The sequence below is a fragment of the Dryobates pubescens genome, chromosome Z (genome assembly GCF_014839835.1).
Source record: "Dryobates pubescens isolate bDryPub1 chromosome Z, bDryPub1.pri, whole genome shotgun sequence".
Lineage (NCBI taxonomy): Eukaryota > Metazoa > Chordata > Aves > Piciformes > Picidae > Dryobates > Dryobates pubescens.
Window position 1 is genome coordinate 20,795,427 of NC_071657.1, and position 24,913 is coordinate 20,820,339.

Here is a 24,913-nt window from a genome sequence, read left to right on the forward strand (position 1 = left end):
TGATAGAAGCCACCTCAAGAGGCTGAGGGCTTGTGCCTGTTGTCCAATTGCCCTGTTGATGTCCCCTTTGTTAGATAGCAATCCCAGCTGCTTGGCTTCCCTACTTTTCTGTATAGGGTCAACTGGTAACAGCATAGGCTGGTTCTCTAGTGCAGCTGCAGCACCTGCAACCAGGTTTTGAGAAACCAATCTGGTTTTAGCTCCAGAGACCTTCTATCACTACAGAGTGATAAGAAGGGCTCGATAGGCATGGGCCAAGTCCCAGCACTTTGTGGTGATTTCTGTCTCTCAGGAATTGACTATGTCCTTTCTTTCCCCCCAGATATTTTACTAGTTTATTCAGGATTCTGCACTAGTTCAGGGGTGAAAGTACAAAACACTGGAGATGATCCGTGTCCTAGGCACTTGCCCATACTCTCACACCCTGGCTGTTATGACAGTTCTCAAGACAGATCTCTTTGTGATATTTTTGGAAAAAAATTAATTGTGCAGCCCTATACAAGGGGACACATTCAGAAGACATAGCAGTAAGATCAGGCTTGCTTGGACACCCCAAGGAAACTGAAAACTATCAAAGGCTGAAAAAGACTCCTCCTGTATTTCAGCCATAGATTGAGTGAGATTACTAATAAATGACAAAGCTGGATATAAATATCAGTGTAACACCATGACCAGTACTATAATTAAATCATAAGTTGACAATAAGCAATACAATAGACCTGACCCATTTCCCCAAGATGATAAAACAACTCCACAAGGCATACATGTAAGAGCACATAAAGATTTACATAATACAGCAATGCAAATACATGGACCAACATTGTGACCATGTACTATTAAACTAATGTAAAATGTGAGTAAACCAGAATTGGTTTACCATATGTTATCTCAACCCTTCATGCTCCACACTGGGTTCTAAGAACAACTGCCATCTTTTAGACCCAGCCAGCAGATGAACCCCATGCAGCCATTCAACACACTGCCCTCCCACCCCCAACCAATGGAAGGAAAATTTGGAGTAAAATGCAAAATCCTGTGTATTAAGGAAAATTTAACAGAACAAGGCAAAGAACAAAGAAACAACAGTAACAATAATAATACCAATGACTTAATATATAAAGCAAGAGACATAAACCACAATCTGCTCACCCGACATTTCCATGTCCAAAAACTCATTACACATGCTCAAGGCAGCCCTCCCCTTACATAACAGGGATGACATCAGTATGGTATCGAATACCCCATTGGCTGCTTCAGTTGGCTATGCTGGTTGTGAGTCCTCCCAGCTTCTTTTGGGAAAATTAACCTATCCCAGCCAAACCCCGAACAATAAACTTAGACCTAAGAATGTAGAAGTGACATTTTCTCATCATGTTTCCTTACAGTGTATTTTATGATCTTTACACAGTAATATAAAGCTGTCATTTCCCCCAAATGTACTGAATACAAAAATTGATTCAATCAAATATTATTCATTCTGAATCAGTATACATCATTGAATCTATTAGAAGTCTGTGAAATAAATCCACTTTGTGTGCTGGATTTATTATATTTGGTATCTACGGAAGATAATTCTCCTCTTGAGAAACATAACCACAGCGTACATCCAGTTGGAATAGACCTCAAAGATCATTTAGTCCAACCCCCAACCCAGCACTGAAGGGTCAACACTAAACCACATCCCTAGCTGCCTGGTCCACACACTGCTTAAACACCTCCAGGGATTCCACCACTGTCCTAGGCAGACCATTCCAATGTTTGACAACCCCCTCAGTAAAGAAATATTTCCTAACATCCAGCTGGAACCTCCCCTGGCAGAGCTTGAACCCATTCCTTCTAGTTGTGTTGTTTGCCACAATCATCAGAAAGATCACCATAAGGAGAAGCTTCCTCAGCATAAGTTACTCTCTCCTCTGGAGGTTTTGTGCACTCAGTGCCTTCAGGCCAATTTGTGATCACTTCCACAAGACCAGGTCTTTCAAGACTTCTCTTTCTAGCTCACTGTATTATCAGAGCCATCCATTTAGACCATGTGGCATCTGTCACATGAGGTACTTAAGAACCTTTACTTTTGAACATCCAATTCAAAACTGGTAATCTAGGAGCTAAAAGAAGTTGTGACTCGGTTCCAATTATTTCAGAAGCAGCTCCTTCATAGGCAGCTAGAATCTCTTTCTCTGTTGGAGTATAATTTGCCTCAGCAGTCCGCGTGTCTCACCTGGAGTTCTCTGCCATAAGCATCAGTTAGATCATTCTCACTTGCAGCTATATATATAATGTTCTTAATGTCCAGACCAGTTCAAGAAGGTCCCAAAGCCATGGCATGGACTACTGTAATAAAATTTGTATTTTTATCTATTTTTATTTAACATTTCCTGGCAGTGGTATCTTCAAACACTGCCGAAACTTATTTACAAAGTGTATTTACAGGTTCTATTATTCAATTGTGGATATTACATTCCACATACAAAGAGAGTTAAATGACTTAAGCACAGATCTCAGAATTTCCAATACAGTGATTCAAATTGGAAATAAAGGTGCTGCAGGTGATCTGCAGATCCCCACAAATGGGATTCTGTAGCAGATTAGCCGGGTACTCACAACTTGCTCCTCTGTCCTCTTCCTAGATGCTGTGATCATAAATGAAGCAGTTCTTGGCTCGTAGAGGGCTAGGGGGCCTCCCTCGTCTTGTGTTTTGCCTTGGATTGGAGAGGGATATGGGGCTTCTCTTGTGTATTCCATCACCGGGCTGCAGCCCTTCCGTGGCTCTTCTGGGATTCAGTTCTCTTGGAGAACTTGGTCCAGGTACAAGGCCTGGGTGTTGTTGTTAGGATCACCTCTTCAGCTGCTGCTCTAGCAGCATTTGTCTCTTGTCTCTCCCATAGTAAGAACAAGGCCAATTTAAACTATCTCAGACTGTCTGAAGACAATTAATGCCCTTTGGCAACTGAGACACCTGATAGCTTAACCTATAGGATGGGGCATATCCAAACATGGCCAGGGGCACACACAGTTCACAGGTGTGTTACAAAGCAAATTACATGTGCTACACATTTGCCAGGACATCTGGGCCTCAGGAAGCATCCAGGTTAGCACATTCACACGTGCTTTGCCCATTGTCTGGTTTAGGGCATGTTTTGGGGTTTGACCCTTCAGGACAACTACTTCTTGCCTTATCTGATCAAACACTACTCATTGCTCAGGACCCCATTCAAAGTTATTTCTCTTTCAAGTCACATCATAAAGAGGTTTCACAATCTGACTGTATCCAAGAATGTGCAGTCTCCAAAATCCCACTGTACCCAAGAGTTTTCTTCTTATTTATGGGATTTGATACGGTACAGACTTTGTTTATCATATCCAGTGGAATGTGATGGCAACCACCCTGCCACCACATTCTCAGAAACTGGATTTCTCTGGCAGGTCCTTTTATCCTGTCTCACTTAATGGTGAAACAGGCTTCCAACAGAATGTCAATTACTTTGTAACCTTTCTCAAAGACTTCTTCAGCAATTTAATCCCACTCAATGATGTCATCAGTGAACTGATGTGAACTCTAAAATATCACGGATAACTCATTACAAATTGTTGAACTGTATTTCCACCCCTGGTGTAAATGAGTATGTATAGGATTCTTCTCCCTGTGAAGGAAAAGTGAGGCCTGAATTCCTCTGCTACAGGAATAGAGAAGAAAGCATTATCAATGTCTATGGTGGCATACCATTTGGCCTTTTTGGATTCCACCTCATACTGGTGTTCAATCATGTCTGATACTGCTGCACTCATGGAGGAGTCACTTTGTTTGGGGTATGAGAGTCAAATGTCAGCTGCCAGTCTCCATTTGGCTTTTGCACAGGCCAAGTCAGACTGTTGAAAGGTGAATGAGTTGCTGATGACCTTCTGACCTCCCAACTGACGAATCAAGTTACGAGTAGGCATCAAGGTTCTGTACTGCCTGTGATGCACAGTTTGAGAAGCAACTGGCAGTTTCACATCCTCTATCTCATGTTGTCCCACAACTGCAGATTCATCTGAAAGTTCAGGTCTAACAGACAACCTTAATTTTCCTCCGTCAATTTCAACAGCTGTTATTCCAAAAGCCCATTTGTAACCCTTAGGGTCTTTGAAATGCCCTTCTCTCAGAAAGTCAATTCCCAAAATAGAAGGTGTGTCTAGTCCTGTTATAATAATGTGTTTCTTCCACTCTCTCCCAGATAAACTTATATCAACCTGCAACTTGGTCAACTCTTGAGATCCACAAGTTATTCCCAAAATAGTTATAGACTCTGACCCTTGATAATTGGATGGTATTATGGTATACTGAGCTCCTGTGTCAACCAAGGCCCTGTACTTCTGAAATTTTGAAGAGCAAGGCCACTGTTATGAATACATCACAATAGACTCTGTTATCTCCATTATCCCTCTTCTCCCCCTGGCAGGAGGCAGGGCACCCCTAATTATGGGTATTGCATTTACATGTACAGTTGACACAGTGCTTAGCATTAGTGTTAGAAACACTGTTGGAGCAATTAGAGTTGTTCTGGGAAACTGAGGTAGTGGCAACTACCCTTCTGGTATTGTTACCTCTGGTTCTGTCACTCTGCAGCTCCTGCACTCTCTTGAAAAGAACCATCCCACTTATTCATGTTTTCACCAAACTGGTCACACAGGGTTATCCAATGACTCCCACATGACTGCTACTGTGTATTTTGGATTGGCCTAGTTTGACCTGGCCTTCTAGCAGGATGGCTGCTCCAGACAGCTGAAACTTGTATCCATTCAGAAGAGGAAATAGTGATCTCATCCCCCTTTGCCAATTTGGACATAGAGGTTTTAAACTCCTCTTTCAACTCTTTCATGCAATCCTTTATCTCTCCAGTCAGAATTTTAATGACTGAGACCAAGGAAACATGTATGAGACCATCCTCACTATCCTCCTGCGGTTTCTTGCCACAATTCTGCTTGCTAAAAGATCAATGGAATTAGTAGGAGCAAGTTTAATGAGTTTCTTTGCAAGACCTGATCCCACAGGAATTTCAACAGGATTCAGCATACCATAATCTTCACAAATTATTTCTCTCACAGCAAACTCTCTCAAACACTTGATTCCCTCATCTATAGTAGACCACTTCTGTGGGTTCCAGGGTAAATCATCCCTGGATGGATACTGCAGCAGCAGAGCCAATGAAAGGCGCATCCACAGGGAAACTTTACCAGTGGAACTCCCTATATACTTATCTATTCCATAATCCTTTGCAAGTGTTCCTAACTATTTTGCTGACTTGTCACCTACTTCTAAAGCAGAAGCATCTGTGTCATAGCACCTGCTCAACCAACTCATTATTGGTTCAGTTTCTCCTCTGAGATTACCTTTTCTTACATGCCTAATTTCTTGACTGGGTGCATTAGCTGATCATCCTTATCTTCATCATTCCCATCATCCTCTTCACCCCTGTCTTCTTCATCCTCCTCTTCTTCATCCTGCTCTTTCCTAGGGTTCCTTGCTAGAAGCCTCTGTTGGATCCCCTTAAGTTCAGAATCACCTTCCTTGTGCCCTGATCTCTGAGAGTCCTTACCTTGTTTTGCATCATCATCTATTGGTGGCTTCACATATTCAGCAAGACTTCCAAGACAAAATTTGTCTTCCTCCTCATCACCTTGATCACTATCACCTGTCTTGTCTTGCTCTGTTGTCTGCAGTAGAGCAAGTACACCCTTAAACATACCCTCTAAGGGGTCAGCCAAGACTGGTTGGTTTGTCTTTGCCTTTGCCTTACATGGAAATAAGAGTTTGAGTTGGATCAGAAGGATCCTTTCCCACAGGAGCAACCAGGTTTACAGACACTGGTGTGACTTGGAAATTCACTGCTGGATCATCAGAGGCAGAAGCACAGAAATAGTGCTATCGGGTGCTCTTTGGGACTCCACTGCTGGATTCACTTCCATTCCAGCCATGGCATCATCAGCCTAAAACTACCACAATTGTACAATGTTATCTGAGGTATAGTGAAGGACCTCAACATGAAGAAATTTAAAGAATGGTTCTGTATGTTATGATACTAAATAACTGGACATAATTTAGCAGATTAATTCATTAACTGGCAAATACACATGGTGAAAATTATCTAAAGCTTTATTTACATAATGAATGATGACTATTACCTCTAAGATATCTTGGAATTACAGTAGATGGTTCCATGAAAACACTGGCTTGGTATACTACAGTGATCACAAAATCAAACAATGATTCTCTAGGATTTTTTAAGACCAAAGCAAAACAAGAATAGAGGAAACTTCAGTATGCCTCTCTCTAAACTATACATTTGGGTTACCTGTACAGTAACCTTGAAAATATTTAAATAGAGATGATAAGATTCCTAAAGTATGTAAGTTTTATGAAAGGACAGACTAAAGCGAAAGATGGCTCTGAAAAAGAGATCACAGAGTAGAAGTACAACAGACGTGTACAATATCATATGTGTAAATGAATAGATTGTTCCTATTACCTTCCAAAACAGGAGCTTAAAAGACATAAAATAAAACTAAGAAGTAGCAGGTTCATTTAAAATGAAACTGATCTCCAGTGTTTCATGACCAGAAATTCTGTGGACAGTAGATGTATATACATACCAGAACTGACTGAACAAATTCACAACAGAAATAAACATCTATGACTATTATACACAAACTCTAAGCCTATTATAAAAAACAACAACTTCTGTCTCAGAACATTTCTGAGCTTAAAATCATGGGAAACTGAGAGATGACCCCAAGGAAAGAGCATTGCATGATCATCCTCCTCTTGTTCTCCTCCCTAGACTCTTACCAGACGACTAATGTAAGAGAGAAGAAATTTGTTAGGTCAAACTTTTCTCTGTCTTAACACAGTTAAAACTTTTTTTTTGCTCAGAATCTTAAATATATACAAGAAAGCAAGCACCTTAGAAACAGCAGCACTTACAAGAAGTACTTGATTTCTGTCCCAAAAATAGTATAAGCAATATAAAAATTCTCTCTCAAATTCACAAAGAATTCAAAATGAGTAAATACCACATTTATAACAAGATACACTAGAAACTTAGAAGTATATAGGTAGGCAAATACTCAGACACACATTTATAAACACAAATACACATCTCATCAGAATTATTTACTGGAAAAGTAGCATTTCATCTTTTTCACTTACAGATGTTGATAAGTTCTTTCCAAAGAATGACATACAGAAGATAAGCCAAATATAGCTCTTTTTGAGCTATGGGAAGGCAAAATCTTTGAAAAATGTTAGTATTTTCTTGGTAAGGGAGGTTCAGTGCAAGTATTTTTCTTATAACTGTGCTAAAACACATCTACATGTACGACTTTTACATAGCTTAAGCAGTAATAATCTTAATTTAGATATACATTATAAACAGAAACATGTCTTAAGGGGCAGGAAGGTCTTTAATTATCAGGTAAGTCTTTCATAAAGAAGAAGAAGGTGCTTCAGCACTCAGGAGTTGGACAAAGGAGACTGAAACTTCATATTAAAAATGTTATTTCAATAACTGTTAAGGGATAAATATAGGAAAAGTAATCAAGACTGCACAGGAAAAGATAGATATGATTAATGGCCTTGAAAATGAATTAATAACATCTAGAGATTCCATCATGTTGAGAAAATGCAGTGATGAGAATAATCTGCAGACGACGTTGCTACATATTTATGCTTGAAACACCCCACTGCTACTGGGACTCACTATGATTTTGTGTTTCAGAAAATCCACAACAAGTACAGATCATCGTGTGAAAATTTTTTTATAATTTTTTTTTTTTTTAAATCCACAACACACCATCAGTATCTTCTTTGGACAAATTATGCCTTTTAAAGGAAAAAATTTCAAATAAGGCAAACATTGACTGAAATACAGTAGAGATATTATCAATAACCAATGAAAGTCCCTGAATCTTCCATTTTAAATTGTCATGATGAATATAAAATCAATTCAATGTAAAATTAATAGCTGCAATCTCAGAAGTGACTGCACTGGACCATCTCATGTCAAAATTTGTAACAAGAGCATAATACCCTCAGCAGATTTTTCTCTTATAACAAATTATTAAATATGTAGTTGGTTAAAAAAAGAAGAAAAGCTTTAACTAGGCAATATATTAAGGACATACACAGAAGGGCAATTTATCACCCTGAATAGCTAAAAGGTCCATGGAATGCAATACAATACCTACATCTCTAAGTGAATGTATTTTAAAGGTTATAATAATGAATATGAATTTCCTTTGGAAACTGAAAGCAAGAGTAAATAAGTGAAATTCATAACTTCATGCAATTTAAATCACTGACTACACTCATTGCACTCAGTGATTTCATCAAAAGATTTCAGTACATTTCCTAGAGTACTGAATGTGCACACACATTTGGGAAGATGAATTAATTTGCTCCCAAGAAGGGATCATGATAGATTTGGGGCACTGCATATAGATTAACTGTCAGGGAGAGGAACATATATTGAAAGTGCTGGCAAGTGTTTTGGGGCCATTGAGGAGGAGTCATTTGTGCAAAGAAACAATAAAATCAGCATGGGAAAGATTCTATAATGTGAAAATGTTATTTTTAGAAACTTGGACTTAAAAACAAGGACACAGCTCTACTGACTGGAGTGAGCATAAATATAATGTATAGCAGCATTTCCAAAGAATGAAACATTCATAAAGAAAGACTTACGTGACTTGTAAACTTTCTGCTGTTAGATTATTCCACATGATCTCATTAGCTTGAAGGTTTTCATTTTCTTCTAATAAAGATGTATCAAACTCTATTTCTTGTTCAACAACTTCTGATGATCTGTGTCAGTAAATAAACATTATATTTTTCAAAATTAGCATGTATCTATCAGTAGATAATGAAGAAAATAATTAGTTTTAATTATTTTAATAACTACAATATAGTTAATATCACATACAGAATAAAAGGTAGCAACTGGATACACATTCCTTTTCCTTCAAATAAAGAACATATTCTTAAAATCATACCAGATAATAAAATGGCATACAATTTTTTTAACTCAAGAGCACATCATTACGTAAATTCTCAAGGGGTATCAATGTGAATGGGTGCACTTAGCTGATCCTGGTAACAAATACTCTCATAACAATTATCAGTTACAGTATCACAGTATCACCAAGGTTGGAAGAGACCTCAAAGATCATCGAACCCAACCTGTCACCACAGACCTCATGACTAGACCATGGCACCAAGTGCCACATCCAATCCCCTCGTGAACACCTCCAGGGACGGCAACTCCACCACCTCCCTGGGCAGCCCATTCCAATGGCAAACGACTCTCTCAGTGAAGAACTTTCTCCTCACTTCGAGCCTATACCTCCCCTGGTGCAATTTGAGACTGTGTCCTCTCGTTCTGGTGCTGGTTGCCTAGGAGAAGAGACCAACCCCTTCCTGGCTACAACCACCCTTCAGGTAGTTGTAGAGGGCAAAGAGGTCTCCCCTGAGCCTTCTTCTCCAGGCTAAACAATCCCAGCTCCCTCAGCCTCTCCTCATAGGGCTTGTGCTCAAGGCCTCTCACCAGCCTTGTTGCCCTTCTCTGGACACGTTCAAGTGTCTTGATGTCCTTCTTAAACTGAGGGGCCCAGAACTGGACACAGGACTCAAGGTGAGGCCTAAGCAGTGCAGAGTACAGGGGTACAATGACTTCCCTGCTCCTGCTGGCCACACTATTCCTGATACAGGCCAGGATGCCATTGGCCTTCTTGGCCACCTGGGCACATTTCTGGCTCATGTTCAGCCAGCTGTCAATCAGCACCCCCAGGTCCCTCTCTGTTTGGCAGCTCTCCAGCCACTCCGACCCCAACCTATAGCTCTGCATGGGATTGCTGTAGACAAAGTGCAGCACCTGGCACTTGATTTGTTGAATGTCATCGTGTTGGACTCTGCCCGTCTGTCCAGTTGGTCGAGGTCCCTCTGCAGAGACCTTCTGCCCTCTAACTGATTAGCAACTGCTCCCAACTTGGTGTCATCTGCAAATTTGCTGATGACTGACTCGATCCCCTCACCCAGATCATCAATGAAGATATTAAAGAGGATGGGGCCCAGCACTGATCCCTGGGGGACACCACTGGTGACTGGTGACTGGCCGCCAGCTGGATGTGGCACCATTCGCCACCACTCTCTGGGCTCGGCCCTCCAGCCACTTCCTAACCCAGCACAGAGTGTTGCAGTCCAAGCCACAAGCTGACAGCTTAGCCAGCAGTTTGCTGTGGGGGATGGTGTCAAAGGCCTGGCTGAAGTCCAGGTAGACCACATCCACAGGCCTCTCCATGTCCATCAGATGGGTCACCTGATCATAGAAGGAGATCAGGTTGGAGAGGCAGGACCTGCCCTTCCTAAATCCATGTTGGCTGGACCTGAGCCCTCGGCCCTCCTTCAGGTGCACAGTTATTGCTGCCAGGATAATCTCCTCCATCATTTTCCCTGGCACTGAGGTCAGGCTGACTGGCCTGTAGTTTCCAGGTTCCTCCATCCAACCCTTCTTCTGGATGGGGATCACATTGGCCAGTTTAATGCATAACAATGGAATTCACACATAACAATGGAAAAGATAATGCAAGAAGTCATAGGACTATTTCTGCGTATAATAAGATTAATAGTTTAATAAATGGTTAAATCTGGTTTACTTTTAAAGTAAAAACTTTTCTTGCATTATCTGCATACTATGTAGCCTCAGACATTGCTCAGCTTGTAGCAACTGCAAAATACACAGAGGTACCTAGACTTCACTTTAAACTAGAATTTGGACAACAAGAGAAAAGAAGTAGAGAAACTTAGAATAGAATAGAAGGTGAAGTACATCCAAATACTGAGTAAATTAGGTCACACTGACTCTGAGCTGTCACACATTGTCTGCTGTCAGTATCAAAGTTAGGGGTCTTCACATGCAATAACAGTTAAGTGCAATTTTGATTTTCTAGAGATGGACAAAGAGATGGATGGTTAAAGAAATGATCAGGTCAAAAAAACCCTGATTTTCAGCCAGCTTTCTGTGCATGCAAAAAGACTGATTTCCAAACCAGGATAAAGCTCCACAACTACCAACATAAACGGAATAAAACTGAAACCAATTCATAGCTCTGATCCTCTATCAGTGCTCCAGCTTAATGCAGGATTTCTTAGAAAGAAAATATTAAAATGTATACCTGTGAGTATCTATGAAGTCATTATACTCAGTGTTAGGGTCTATCTGTTCAACTGAGGTCTGGATCTCTTTATGGACATTCACAATTTCTTCTGTTACAAGACTGGTGATCTGGCTATACTCATCCAAGATTCCTTTTCTGGAGAGATAAAAAGTTATAGTGTGTAACAAGGCACTGAAGGTACAGATGGCATTGAAGATGCTTCGAAACTTCACTTTGTTTTTTCTACAAACTCACGTTGCAACTGGCTAAAAATGGAAAAAATAAGACAACTTATTACTCAAAGAAATAATAGATCAGCTGTGGCCTTTCCTTTACAGCTTGGCTATGAGTGAGAGGTCTTTTAAGATCATGTTGCTTGGATTGATTTCAGTGCATCTACTTACAGGGTAGCTAAACAAAACAAACTGTAGAGATTACAAAGAAAAGAAATGTATACAGCCTCTTGATGACACAACTCTTCATAAATGACTTACTATGCTTGCTATAACCTACACTAAAGCTTTCAATGCCCTGACTTGACAAAATAAGCATATTCTGGCATAATGCAAAATAAGTCACAAAATAGTCTGCATTTCCTTCCAAAAATCAAATGGTTATCTTTATTATCTTTTTTTCATACAGTTATTTTATGATTTGTCATTCAGACAAAAATAAGCATAAACCACAAGTTAGCATATATTTACAAGAGGAAACAGAATCAAGCAAGAATTCCTGTAACAAAGTTCAAGCCACTCAGCCTTGTCTTTCCCTCCAAATAAAAGGAATCAGTGTAATTACATTATCATTAGCAATGTTAGCCTGCATTTCTTTAAGTCTACCAAACTAATTAATCTGTAAAATCAGAATTATTAAGGAAGTATGTTTCACAAAGATAGCCACAGCAAGTTCTACACCAGAAATCACCACCTCTTTTTGTACAACAAATAATAAAAAAAGAATAATTCAGATGTCACAAAAATGTTCTATGTAGTGACAAAGATGTTTTTCTATGGATTTCTACCCCAGATACAGAAAAGATGAGCATGTTCAATAGACTCTTGTTCTACAATACAATTCTTCAGTTAAATATGATTCTGAAAAATTCACCCCAACTATAGCACACAAATTTAACTATAACCTTTTACTGTGATTTTATGCACAAAATTATGATCTGAAGGATTGTATAGAGACTACTGCAGTAGTCTATTTCATTTCAATACTTGCACCAGAATCAAAGGAATTAAATATGGTACTTCATTGAGCAGCTAATGACCGTGTAAGCATGTAAAGCACGAAAAGCATGAAATCCTCAACTCTCCCTCACTTCCTGTGTGATGAATTGAGGAGGAACATAGAACAGAGAAGGTAAGAAAATTAATTAAAGAATGTCTCTCAATTAAATAAAAAATATCTTTTTAAAAAAGAAAAAGTCATTGCCCTTTCTTTTAGGCCAAGTGATTTAAATAACACCTTAGAAAAAGACCTACTGAATAGATTCCCTAACATAATTCTTCAGCAAAGAGTCAGCATGGTGGTCACAAATCAGGAAAAAGGGTTTCAAGATCTCATTGTCTGTTCTCTGAGATCATCCGTTTGCACATCTTCTGTAATAATGCTTAAAAATATCTATCAGGAAAAAGTTTTTTTTAAGGTTTCATTCCTTACAGTGAACTCAGGTTTATATGATCCTGTTACTTCCCCCATGCATATGATTAACGATGCATCTGCCTGGCCCTACTTCACAATCACATCCAAGACAGTTGACAGTTTAAAGCACATTAGTTTCTGGCAGAATTTCATAAAAATTAAAGATTACCAGAGAGCCAAGAAACTTGCTGTAATACACTAGCTGAAGACACATAGTATGAGCTCGGCTATAAACACTGTAGTCAGTCTGTAAGGTTTTAAAGTTTTATGAGAAGACGGCGTGCTGCTACAGTCTACATTATTTAGATACATTTTTCTATGCACAAATATTGCCAACTGAAAGATGAAAACACCTTTTTTAAGATGAAAATACCTTTTTTAGTTATCCCTTGATATAAAATTAATTAACAACAATTTATTATTTTATTAAATAGAATACTACACATCTAGAATTCCACAAGTTAAAAATATATTATGAACACATCTTACAGAGCTTTAATCATTTCTTCTTGCATCTTCTGTAGTGAATCAAGTAACAGAGGAAGTGTGGAATCATAATACTGGTGCTGATGTAACTGTGCTCCTTTCAGTGCCAACACATACTGATTATGCAACATATGAAGCTTCATGGTGGCTTTATCACAGCGATCTTTGGCTTTCTCAGTCTCCTTTCCTAGGAGAAAACAAACAAAAAACAACAACAAAAAAACCCCTGTACAAGGTGATTTAAAAGTATGCAAATTTGAAGATGCCACAAATCCAGTAGTCTTTTCAAGGTAGTTCTCTGAGGAAGACAAAATATAACTGTTTCCAGGTCACTAGTAAGACCAAATATCTTGGTTTTCTAATCAAAAGACTAAACTTAACTTTTAGCAGAGAAACACATGAGAATTCTTTATCTAAAAATGAAAAGTACTGTCTACATAAAGACAAAATACTATACAGAAAACAATATAACTATGAAGAATAAAGAACAGAACACAATATATATGACTATTACAAAGCTCCTCTTTTATGTGGCTCAGAGCCAATAAGTATTTTTTAATCTGTCATTTATTGTGAGCAAAAATTCTGTTGCTACATATCATGCCAATAAAGCAATGGTAGAGTCTTCATGTGAGTAGCTGAACTCTCTGCAGCAGATACAACCACCCTGAGAAATACAAAAAGCCAGAGAAAGTGCCAAGGCTTACTAAGACCTTGATCTCCCTCACAGACATTAACTGGTGCCTCCAAGCTCAGAAGTTCAGACCTAGCTGGAAGATTCAGCCCTCCAACTAATCAAAAAATTGATCACAGTGCACCCTCAACAGTGTATAAAATGGAGTCCTTTGAGAGAGTTGGTCTCCACACAGCTCACAGCCTGGCAGCCCGATCCTCTACCCCTGGGATCTCTTCTAAGGAGACCTCACTCCTGTTTTGGTAAGCATATATATTTTTGGGTACCGGTGGGAAGGTGTTCCCTTTCTGAGTAAGTGCACATTTTGGTTCATCTCTCTCTATCTAGCTTACTTGATTATGCAGCAGTATATTCCCAACTGAAATCCAATCCTGTAATTTTATTGTGTCAGGAGTGCAATAAATCCACATCTTCAGATGGCTGCTGCTGTCTGTTTTGTGCCTCCACAACACTCTCACAGTATTACTCCTGCCCAAAATAGGCAGCTTCTCTGCTACAGCTTAACATTTCTTTATCATTGTCAGTATTTTGTTCAGGAGGTTGGTTACAAAAAAAGATTGTATTTTAATATTTTTGCCATTTATCCTGAAGCAATTGAGAAAAAAAGAATCACTCATAATTAAGTGGCTGAAGAGAGGCTTGAAAGTAGAATTCAAAAAGCTGAACTTGTGTCCTACAAGGAAGACACAAATGACTGTGAACTCCAATTAATTAAACTACAGAAACACCTTAAGACATGCAAAAAAAAAGGGGGGTGGGGAAACTTAGTAAGAAATCTTGGTTTACATAGATTGGAGACATCAACATTTTCAAAAAATGTGAAGGACAGTCACTATATAAAAGCAGGTGGTAGGATAAAAAAAAAAAAAATTCTTTTTGCATCTCTGTTCACTATGACAGACCTTAAGAGATTTTCACATTCCACTGTCTTTATGAAACAGTTAATGAATTTCTCTTCTGAGGTGTCAGAAAAAGATGTTAGAGAATAAATGAAATAAGAAAAAATTAGGACTGCATGGTGTTTAGCTTCACAATTTTGAAGGAGTATGGGAAAGTTTACCTGAAGTATTATGATCAGTTTTTATATGAGGAATTAAGCACTCAGTGAAATGACTACTGATACATGAGGTAATAAAGATGATGGTGAAGAAGCAAATAGGAGAACAATTATGAAGAGAGAAATAAAAGTGTCTTAAGGTGTACAGATTAAATTACAAAATAGTAAATTACAGTGTGTATATGTGGAAAAAAGTATTCAAGCTTATAATCTGTTGTAGGGTTACTGAATGCATTCAGGAATGAGATCTTGGGGTTACTACAGAAAGATCAATGGAAATTTTAACTCACAGCCATTGGATATGACATTACTTAGCAAAGGACTAGTAGGGATATTATGCCACTCACTAAATCCACATAAAACAGTATGAAGTTTTTTCACCTCAGGGTGGATATATATGATTAAAAAAAGATTTAGATAAGGCTATCAAGCCTCAGAAAGGCAGGAAACAAAGGAATGGAGAAGAACTAAAATGAGAACTCCTGAAGCACCAGCAGATTGAGTTCCAACATGTGAGAGGGGACACAAGGTTAACAGACCTTCCCAATTTCTTTCAATGTAACAACTGTAAGACATTATAAGGAAATAGTATGGACTTTGTTAGAAACAAAGGACATGCTTCTTCAACTAGCATGTAGCTAAGCACCTATACAATCTTTAGTTCCAAGTTACAAGCATGAGAAACTTCTACAGTTTAACAGCAGGTAGATGAAAAGTAGACAAAACAAAACAAACAAACAAACCAAAAGCCAACAACAAACAAATAAAGAAACACACACCAAAACAAACAAACAAACCCCACAAAAACAACACCACCACCTGAAGGCTTCTAGGAACGAAAAGCACTTCTCACTTAGGAACTCCTTAGTTAAAAAATTACCAACTTAAGACAGCTCCATTTGCCAACTCACCATTGTCAACTATATTTTAAACAGAGTAATAAAAAGTACTTTAAAAGGATATTACACCTGTGATTTGAGAATAATCTAACTGATGAGCTACAGTATAGAAACCAGATGAAAGATGAGAGGATGAAGCAGCTAGAAGTCAGAGCTGTAACCATCGGCATTTGCTTGCCCTGGCCTATTTTTTTGAGAGATACACTGCTCAGGAAAGCAGGAAGAGGGAGGTAAGGCCTTAGCAGAGGCACTAGAAATGCTGGATTATGTCTTAGGTTTACTGTATGATTGACCACTCCCACTAAAGCATGCCCTACATGACATAATCCACAATTATCTCAGTATGTCAGAATTTAAGTGAAAACCTACAACTTGACCATGTAAGTCTTTACAATACATCTCCTATCAGCTTTTACCTAATCAAAAATCAGCATATGTCAAATGATGCCATATGCCACCAATACAGGCATCTGACATGTGAACCACAACAGCCTTCAACAGCTGAACTAAACTGAAAATGTATGCTAAAAATTATCCCCACTGCAAAACTAGAGACTTACAAATACCTTCTCTTTCAGAAACCTCATTAGTAGCTGAAGGATCTCATTTTCTCATCTGCCTTGAGGACAAAATTCCTTCACTATATATTCTTCCTCAGTAGAATACCTCAACTAATTGCAAAATAAATCAAATCATCATTTACAGTCATTTTTAAATATAGCCTTTGGACCTGTGATTAATACAAGAAACATAGCTACATTATAATTTCTATATTGTATTTTTTTTTAATGTTCTATATATAAATTGGCACAGAGGAAAACTTCCCATTCTCTTTATCTTTATAATAAATTTCACAAATAGATGTAATTATAATTCTACTGCCTTGAGCTGTTGATGAAACTGTTTATACAATATGTCATGCCATAAACAGTATTACAAAAATTGCAAAATTCAGTTAAAAATCAGTTATCAAACTCTGACATTTGAAAAGGCTGGTGTTTCTTTTCAAACATTTTAGACAGTCAAGTATTTCAATTTCTAACGAAAACTCATTTAAGTTTTTACTACATATGGTACAACAGAGCCACCCAGAAGAAAAACATTTTAGAGTATTTTCTATTAAAAAGGCACATTTGGTATTCCAAAGTTCTTTAAATTGTATTAGTTTCTTGTGGCCTAATATTCACCTAGAATGGAAGGGCAGAAACTGGATAGACAACCAACTGAAACCAAGTGAGACTAATTTCAGCTGATCATGTTCATCTTTTTTTTTTAATCAGCATCAATGTACTGAGCAAAAGGCTCACAGAATTGACTTTCATTAAACGAATTCTGCAAATACAGAAAATTCTCATATATATTTTGGTTTTAAAATAAATAATTCTACTGAAGGGCTTGCAGTTTTACCCCTTTCCAAGTTTTTCAAGTTTTCAAGCTTTTCATGTTTTTACCTTTCCACAACAAAAAAATTTAAGTCAAGGGTTCTATTCCCTTAGGTGTTTCCTGCATTTAGTTATTACTGATTTCAGTAACTTTTAACACTTGCAAGGTCTTAAAATTTGCATTAAATAATTTGGTGCTTTATTTAAACAGAAGAATTCTGACTCTGGAATACAGCACAAAGCACCCAGTAATTCACACAGGAGAAGGATCCACCTTGTGAAGGTTACCTCTAGTGTGCCATTTAAGAGTCAAGACAGTGCAAGCTCAGCTGTTCAGATTTCAAATCTGGCTTCATGTTAGCATAGGTTAAACTAACAACTGAGGCTTACATAAACTGGTTTTGTTTCTGTAACTGCTAACTAAGCTGCTTTAGTTACACTTTCAGCTATATCTTACGGGCAAGTAAATTCCCAAAACATAGTATTACTTTCTTAAAGATCAACTCTTTCCAAACAGAAACAGTATACTGTGAAAATCTCAGGTCTGACTAACTAAACATTGTAATTGTGAACACATAATTAAGTACATTTTGGAATGGCTACAATGAGAAAGAATTTCTTGTATGTTTTTCTTAAATCTCAGAAATTGTGTGGAGTCCAATGTTACAGTATTTCAAGAAGGACAGCCCCTTGACTCCTACTCCTGAAAACTTCCTGATACTGATAGGTATGACCTTCAGCCATTCAGAAGTGTCCATAGGCAATGGAGATCATTGTAAAGGCTTAGCTCATGAAAGATGGCTTAGCTCATGAATTAACTTTCTCGATTTGTATCTCCTGGCACTGAAATATGACCTTTGGCTTCAGTCCATAATAAAGTCTGTTTTCTAATGGAAAAACTATTTGCATACACTTGCAGATTTTAAATTTACAGAATATCAAACCTAAACTTATGAGTAAGAGTTAATTCAATAATGTTATCTGCTTAATGTTAAGATAAACAACAGCATAAAAAGAGCAAACAATTAAAGTGCAATATTTTGAACTGTTGTCAGATGTTTTAAGTAATAAGCACTGTGAGTAAATTTGCTCAAATCTACAAGAGATGTTCTGTAAGGACTGAGGAGGGCATATCTTAAAACTGCATGTCCATGTTGAGAGGAAACAATATGCTGGTCCCACACTCCACAGGAATACACCAAGATCTTTTGGCTCTGCATTCTCCATTGTTTTCTGATTTAGAAGTTTTATTTTCCACACAACAAAGAACCATAGGTCTTGCAACCACAGGTAGTGTCTACAAGTTGCAATGCTTACAATAGAGTATTAATTTGAAATCCGTTCAGCCTGCTGACATATGTGAGTAAGACAGACCACTTCAGGCAGTGTTACTGGTTTTGCCTTAAACATGCAAGTTTCAGCCAAAAAAAACCCTCATAAACTGCTCTACTAGGAGTTTCCCTGATCTCAGACACTAAAGGCAGAGCATGCCAACAATAAATGTAGTAGTATTAGCACAATTTTACAGGCACCTCAGAATGAATGCACCAGTCACCTAATGAAAGTGTTTTCTGGCCGCTCAGCTATTACAATGAACACCAGGACAATAATTTCATTTAATGAAAGCTTTGTCAACAGCTTCCTTATTTACCATTGATACAGTTCATGCTGTTATGATAATGTACCACAGCAGTCACAGCAGCTCTGACAAGAGTTGCTGGGATCAGAAAACACTCATCCAGCAGATGTAATGCTGTATAATGAGCTAGGTGTACTGGTTACAATTTCTAGTGCCATCTCATTGTCAGGAAACTAGGGAAACCATTGTCAGCCAACCTAGGGAAATCTCATACAGTATTCCTTTTTATAGCAGTATAAAATGAAATTACAAAATTAAATACTTAGAATCAAAAAAATTTTCACTACTGTTTACTTCAGCTCTATTGTATCATGTAGGAATGTTGCAGCATTGTTTCTACATTCAATCCCTAATCAACTAGATTAGTAACAAGAATACAATGAACACCTGTAATGGATGTATTCACACTAAATGTAAATAAATACAGTCCGAACCTCCCAAAACAACACTGCCTCTATTCTAACATGCAGTATTAACTGCTAAATGAGCAACCTTTTGACATTTAAACATTTAACACCAAAATCAGCTACAAAAATAGATGCTGCATTCCTAAAAATAAACGCTATTCAAAATTTTTAAAATATTTTTAAAATTACATACTCATCATACCTTATTTATGTTTTTTTAAATATCGCAATAAATATTATTTAATTTAAAAAAATCAATCATAAAAATACTAGAAAGTCCCAGACACACTTAACTAGACTTAATAAAGATGCACAGTTGGCTTTCTGGGCTGTAGGTGCACACTGACATGTTCATGATGAGCTGCTTGTCCACCAGTACCCCCAAGCCCTTTTCTTTAGGGCTGCTTTCAAGCCAGTCACTGCCCAGCCTATATAGATGCTTGGGATTGCCCTGATATTTCAATACATCATAGAACACAGTCTCTCCTTTATCTAACCATTAGCACAATTCAACAGGAATGTAAATACATGTGGTTTGGACACACCAACCCCCAAAAACCTTTAAAATATCTCAGCTGAAAGATGAATTCTTGTCTTCTTTTGCTTAATGTTCCAACAAAGGTCAGATGTGCTAGATGCTGATGCCACTGCAGCAACTCTAACACCTCACAGGATAAAAGCAGGCTGCAGCTACAACATAGATGAGATAGACTAGCAGCCCACTTATCACTATTAGTAGTTCATTTGAGCAATTTTAAATTTCAAATATGCTCAAGGAGTAACAGAAGAAATTAGAAGAAATTATAATAGAAGGGTGATTTTTAAAAAGCATATCACCAAGTGCACATGACAATTAAGTACTAAATGAGCTTTTATACTGTAACTGAATTGCCCCAAATGCTACCTTCTTTCTTTATAAGAGTTTTATCAGATTTCAAAAAGGCACTAATACATATATGAAATTAACACAAGTCATTCATACCTTTAGCCACAGCTTCTTTATACTTATCTTTGGCAGAATTTACTTCTTTTATTAGTTGTCTATAGCTAGATTTTAATTTCTCTAGTTCTGTCTTTGTGACCTTTAAGAAAACAGAAATAGAAGTATTAAAAATATTTATACTCTACAAACCCCCTCACAGCACTAGTCAAAGAGAATTAACAACCTCCCAAACAAGGCTGCTACTATTTTTCATTGGCTTGAGATAATAACATATGAAATAACATAGTGAAGCAGAAACAATAAATGCAAGAAATAAAGTAAGAGGCCTGAATCAGAGATCTCCAGCCACATTAGTGTAATGAAAATATGTTTAGGAAATCCAGCTAATCATAAACACTGTTCCATTTTAATGACAGGTAAAAAAGCCCCCAAAATATACTTAATAAGTCATTAAAATATTCTATAGATAGGAAGGTTATGCATCTGGAAAAGAAAAAGACAAAAGATGTTTCTTAGGTCTTACAGTTAACAGAAACTGCTTAGAAACAGCAACTGTGAGGAAAAAAGAAGGGGGGAAAAAAAAAACAACACAAAACCCAAACAACTTGAAAAACAAAACAAACCTGCAGTGGAACATGGCACCAGAGTATTTTTGCAGTGGAATTAGCTCCACTAAATGTGACAATATGTGGAAACAAATAAAGGTGTCTCTTCTCTCCATAACTTTAATTTACTGTCTGACAAGATTATTGAGTTATTGCACTGTTCAGGAATTACCACACATCATAAACACACACACAAAACATTAATAACAAACCAGTAACGACAACACTAAAAATGTGGCATACATAGTAAATCTCTGACAAAAAAACAACATTCACAATAGGAAATCATAGAAAGCAATTTAATTGAAGTGCTGCCTTCAGTGATTCTACAGAAAAGGATTTCTGTTCAATGGCATCCTGACCTGCAACAGGAACAGTGTGGCCAGCAGGAGCAGGGAGGTCATTCTGCCCCTGTACACTGCATTGATTAGGCCACACCTCAAGTACTGTGTCCAGTTCTGGGCCCCTCAGTTTAGGAAGGATGTTGACTTGCTGGAGCATGTCCAGAAGGGCAACAAAGTTGGTGAGGGGTTTGGAACACAAGCCCTATGAGGAGAGACTGAGGGAGCTGGGGTTGCTTAGCCTGGAGGAGTCCCAGGGATGACCTTATTGCTGTCTACAACTACCTGAAGGGGGGTTGTAGTCAGGCAGAGGTTAGTCCCTTCTCCCAAGCAACCAGTACCAGAACAAGAGGACACAGTCTCAGGCTGCACCAAGGGAGGTTTAGGCTGGAGGTTAGGAGGAAGTTTTACACAGAGAGAATGATTGCCCATTGGAATGGGCTGCCCGAGGAGGTGGTGGGGTTGCCGTTGCTGGGGGTGTTCAGGGCGAGGCTTGACAGGATGCTTGGTTGCATGGTTTAGTTGATTGGGTGGTATTGGATGATGGGTTGGATACGATGATCTTGAAGGTCTATTCCAACCTGGTTTATTCTATTCTATCCTATTCTATTCTATTCTATTCTATAGGAAAACTGTTCCTCTTGCAGCTGGTGCAAAAAAGGTTGGAGTTCACAGCTCTCTCTTTTGTCATGAGGCAAGGCCCAGACAGCACCACTTTCACCTTCAAGAACAACACCTGGAAACTTACTGGAATCCACAAAGACCCAATAAGGTGCTATCTACAGTTTCTACTTCTGGGCCACCTGTGCAAAGGTTTAATTAAATGAAGAAATTTTTTTCCACATTGATGACATATTCTCATTTCCTATTTTTACACAATATAAAGTACATTCACAATTGCTGTTATTGTAGACTAACATAGGTAATTAAAAACCAAAAGCAAACAAAAACTTTATGACAATAAAGTATAAAATAATTATACAGCTATCTCATGAACTGGAGAAAAGTTAAGGCATAAATAACAAGGAAATGTTTCTCTTACAAAAAAAGGAAAACAAAAGCTAGACCCCTAGTATTAAGAACTCTTTGCAATATTGCAAAATGTATTTTACCAATTCTTACAGTGAGTTCTTCCAACAGGCAAAACCAAAACCCAGAAGACATTCTTGGCCACTAGACCACATTGCTGGCTCATGGGCAACCTCCCATTCCCTAGGACACCCAGCTCCTTTTCCCTTTCACTGCTCTTCAACAGGTCAGTCCCCAACCTATACATGGGATAGTTCTTTCCCTGGTTCAAGGCTCTACACTTGTCTTTGTTGAATTTCATTAAATTTCTCCCTGCCCAGCTCTCCAGCCTGTCCAAGTCTCACTGAATGGCAGAACAACCTTCCAATGGGTCAGCCACAGTGCCAGTTTTGTGTCATCAGCAAACCTGCTGGTAGTGCACTCTGTGCCCTCATCCAGGTTGTTGATGAATCTATTGAATAGCACCAGTTCCAATACTGACCCCTGAGGGACTCCACTAGATACAGGCCTCCAACTAGACTCCATCCCATTGACCACAACTCTCTTCTTTCTTTCAACCAGCTCCCATCCACCTTACTCCCCAAACCCCACACTTCCTCAGTTTCGCTGCAAGGATACTGTGGGAAACACTGTCAAATGCTTCACTGAAATCAAGATAAACCACATCCATTACTCTACCATCATCCAGCTACCTGGTTATCTCCTCATAAAAGGCTATCAGGTTGGTCAAACATGACTGTCCTTTGGTAAAACCATGTGGACTGCTCCTAATGACCCTCTTGTCCTTGATATGCCTAAGGACAGAGCCAAGGATAAGTTGTTCCATTACCTTTCTGGGAATGGAGGTGAGACTGCTCTATATTTACCTGGGTCCTCCTTCTTACCCTTTTTAAAGATAGTAGTGATGTTTGTGTTCCTCCAGACGACAGGCACCTCTCCTGCCTGCCATGACTTAACAAAAATGGTGAAGAGTGGTCTGGCAATGACCTCCACCAGCACCCTCAGCACCCACAAGTACATGCCATCAGGACCCACAGATTTATGGATCTCCAGATTACTTAACAGTTCCCTAACCCAGTTGTCATAACCCTGTCCTCATCAACAAAGGAAAACTCCTCCTTCGTCATGTCTTCCTCTGGGCTCTCAGGGGTTTGTAGTTCCTGAGGACAGTCTCCAGCAGTAAAAAAGGTCTTTAGTACTTCCACCTTCTTTTTATCCTCTGTCACCAAGGCACCCACCTCACTGAGCAGTGGGCCTAAATTGCCTCTAGTGTTACGTTTTTTCTGCAATATATTTGAAGCAGCCCTTTCTATTATCTTTGACCTCCCTTGCAAGGTTGAATTCAAGGATGTTTCAGCTTCCTAGTTGCCTCCCTACATCCTTTGACAGTAATCTTAAACTCCTCCCAAGTGGCCAGCCCCTCCTTCCAGAATCTGCAGACTCTCACTTGAGTCTTCTCAGCAGTTCTCCACTTAACCAGGTTGGTTGCCTGGCTCCCTTTCTCAATTTCCTACTTCATCAGAAAGGGGTATAGAATAAGGATGGTACACATGCATTTCATGTAAAGGAAGCATTTTTTTTTGCCAGCATAGCCTATATGAACTGCATAGACAGTGGTCTTCACAATTTTGGATAATGTCCTGGGAAATACTAAATATTTGGCTTCTGTACATAGGAAAAGCAGAAATAATACCACAGGACTTGAGAATTATTTTGAATTTCTGGGAACCATTCTGTAAGTGCCAGTGACACAAAACCTTTGAACAAACAATGTCAGCTAACAATGAAAGAACATATCATATCTAAACAGAATGTTATTCAAATGCTTCTTAGGAAAATCAGGAAGTAGACAAAAAACAACCACAATAACAATGCCAGCTTACTCATCAGGATGCAAAATATTTTCATGGCCATGAAACCCACTGTAAATTAAAATCAGTATGGTTTGTAATTAGTCATTTGCAGATGCCTCAATATACACTGTATCTTGTTGAAAAAGACTAATTTTAAAAGGGCACTATATTAGAGATTCTATTAGAATTAACTTACTAATAGTCTCTTTTAAAAGCATACCTGAACTTCCAGTAGTCTTGTTTCAATGAGCCCCTCTTTCTTACATTTATTTCTTTCTTTTTTCATGTATATATTTCCCTATATTTTAAACTTCTATTATTTCTAATGCATACTGCCAGTTTTCCCTCCTCTTTCCATCCTGACTATTTTCAGGTGCACCAACCCATAAGAGGCTGAGCATTATGGTTTTGCTTTGAAATTTTATCATAAAATACAGCCTACTGACCAAGCACCAAAAAGGATATATTCCCCACAGTTAATACCTGGGGAAGACACTAGGATCCTAGCATATTATTGAAGCAGTCCTATTAAAGCCAATATATTTAACTTAATATATGTTGAATACTAATTTAAAGTGTTTCTTATAACTGGCTGAAGAATCTTTTACTCATCAGTCTGCAAGTTTTGCACTGTACAACACAGACATTTCAATTACACTACTCCAAATCTCAAATTCTCTGCTGGGAAACAGTAGAAACAGTGCTTTACTTTTTCTCAGCAGGCCTTTCAGACTATCACTCTGA

The 24,913-nt window shown here is 38.3% G+C and overlaps 1 protein-coding gene across 2 annotated transcripts in view; it reads right to left on the reverse strand.

Annotated features, from left to right (window-relative positions):
• FER (FER tyrosine kinase) overlaps positions 1 to 24,913 on the reverse strand; it is a 137,446-nt gene that overhangs the window by 103,682 nt on the left and 8,851 nt on the right. For both annotated transcript variants that reach the window (XM_054178126.1, XM_054178127.1), the window contains exons 3-6: positions 20,381 to 20,480; positions 13,324 to 13,507; positions 11,206 to 11,343; positions 8,720 to 8,839 (exon numbers count right to left, since the gene is read on the reverse strand). In XM_054178126.1, the coding sequence (XP_054034101.1) occupies positions 8,720 to 8,839; positions 11,206 to 11,343; positions 13,324 to 13,507; positions 20,381 to 20,480 (542 nt within the window). The remainder of the gene's footprint in view (positions 1 to 8,719; positions 8,840 to 11,205; positions 11,344 to 13,323; positions 13,508 to 20,380; positions 20,481 to 24,913) is intronic.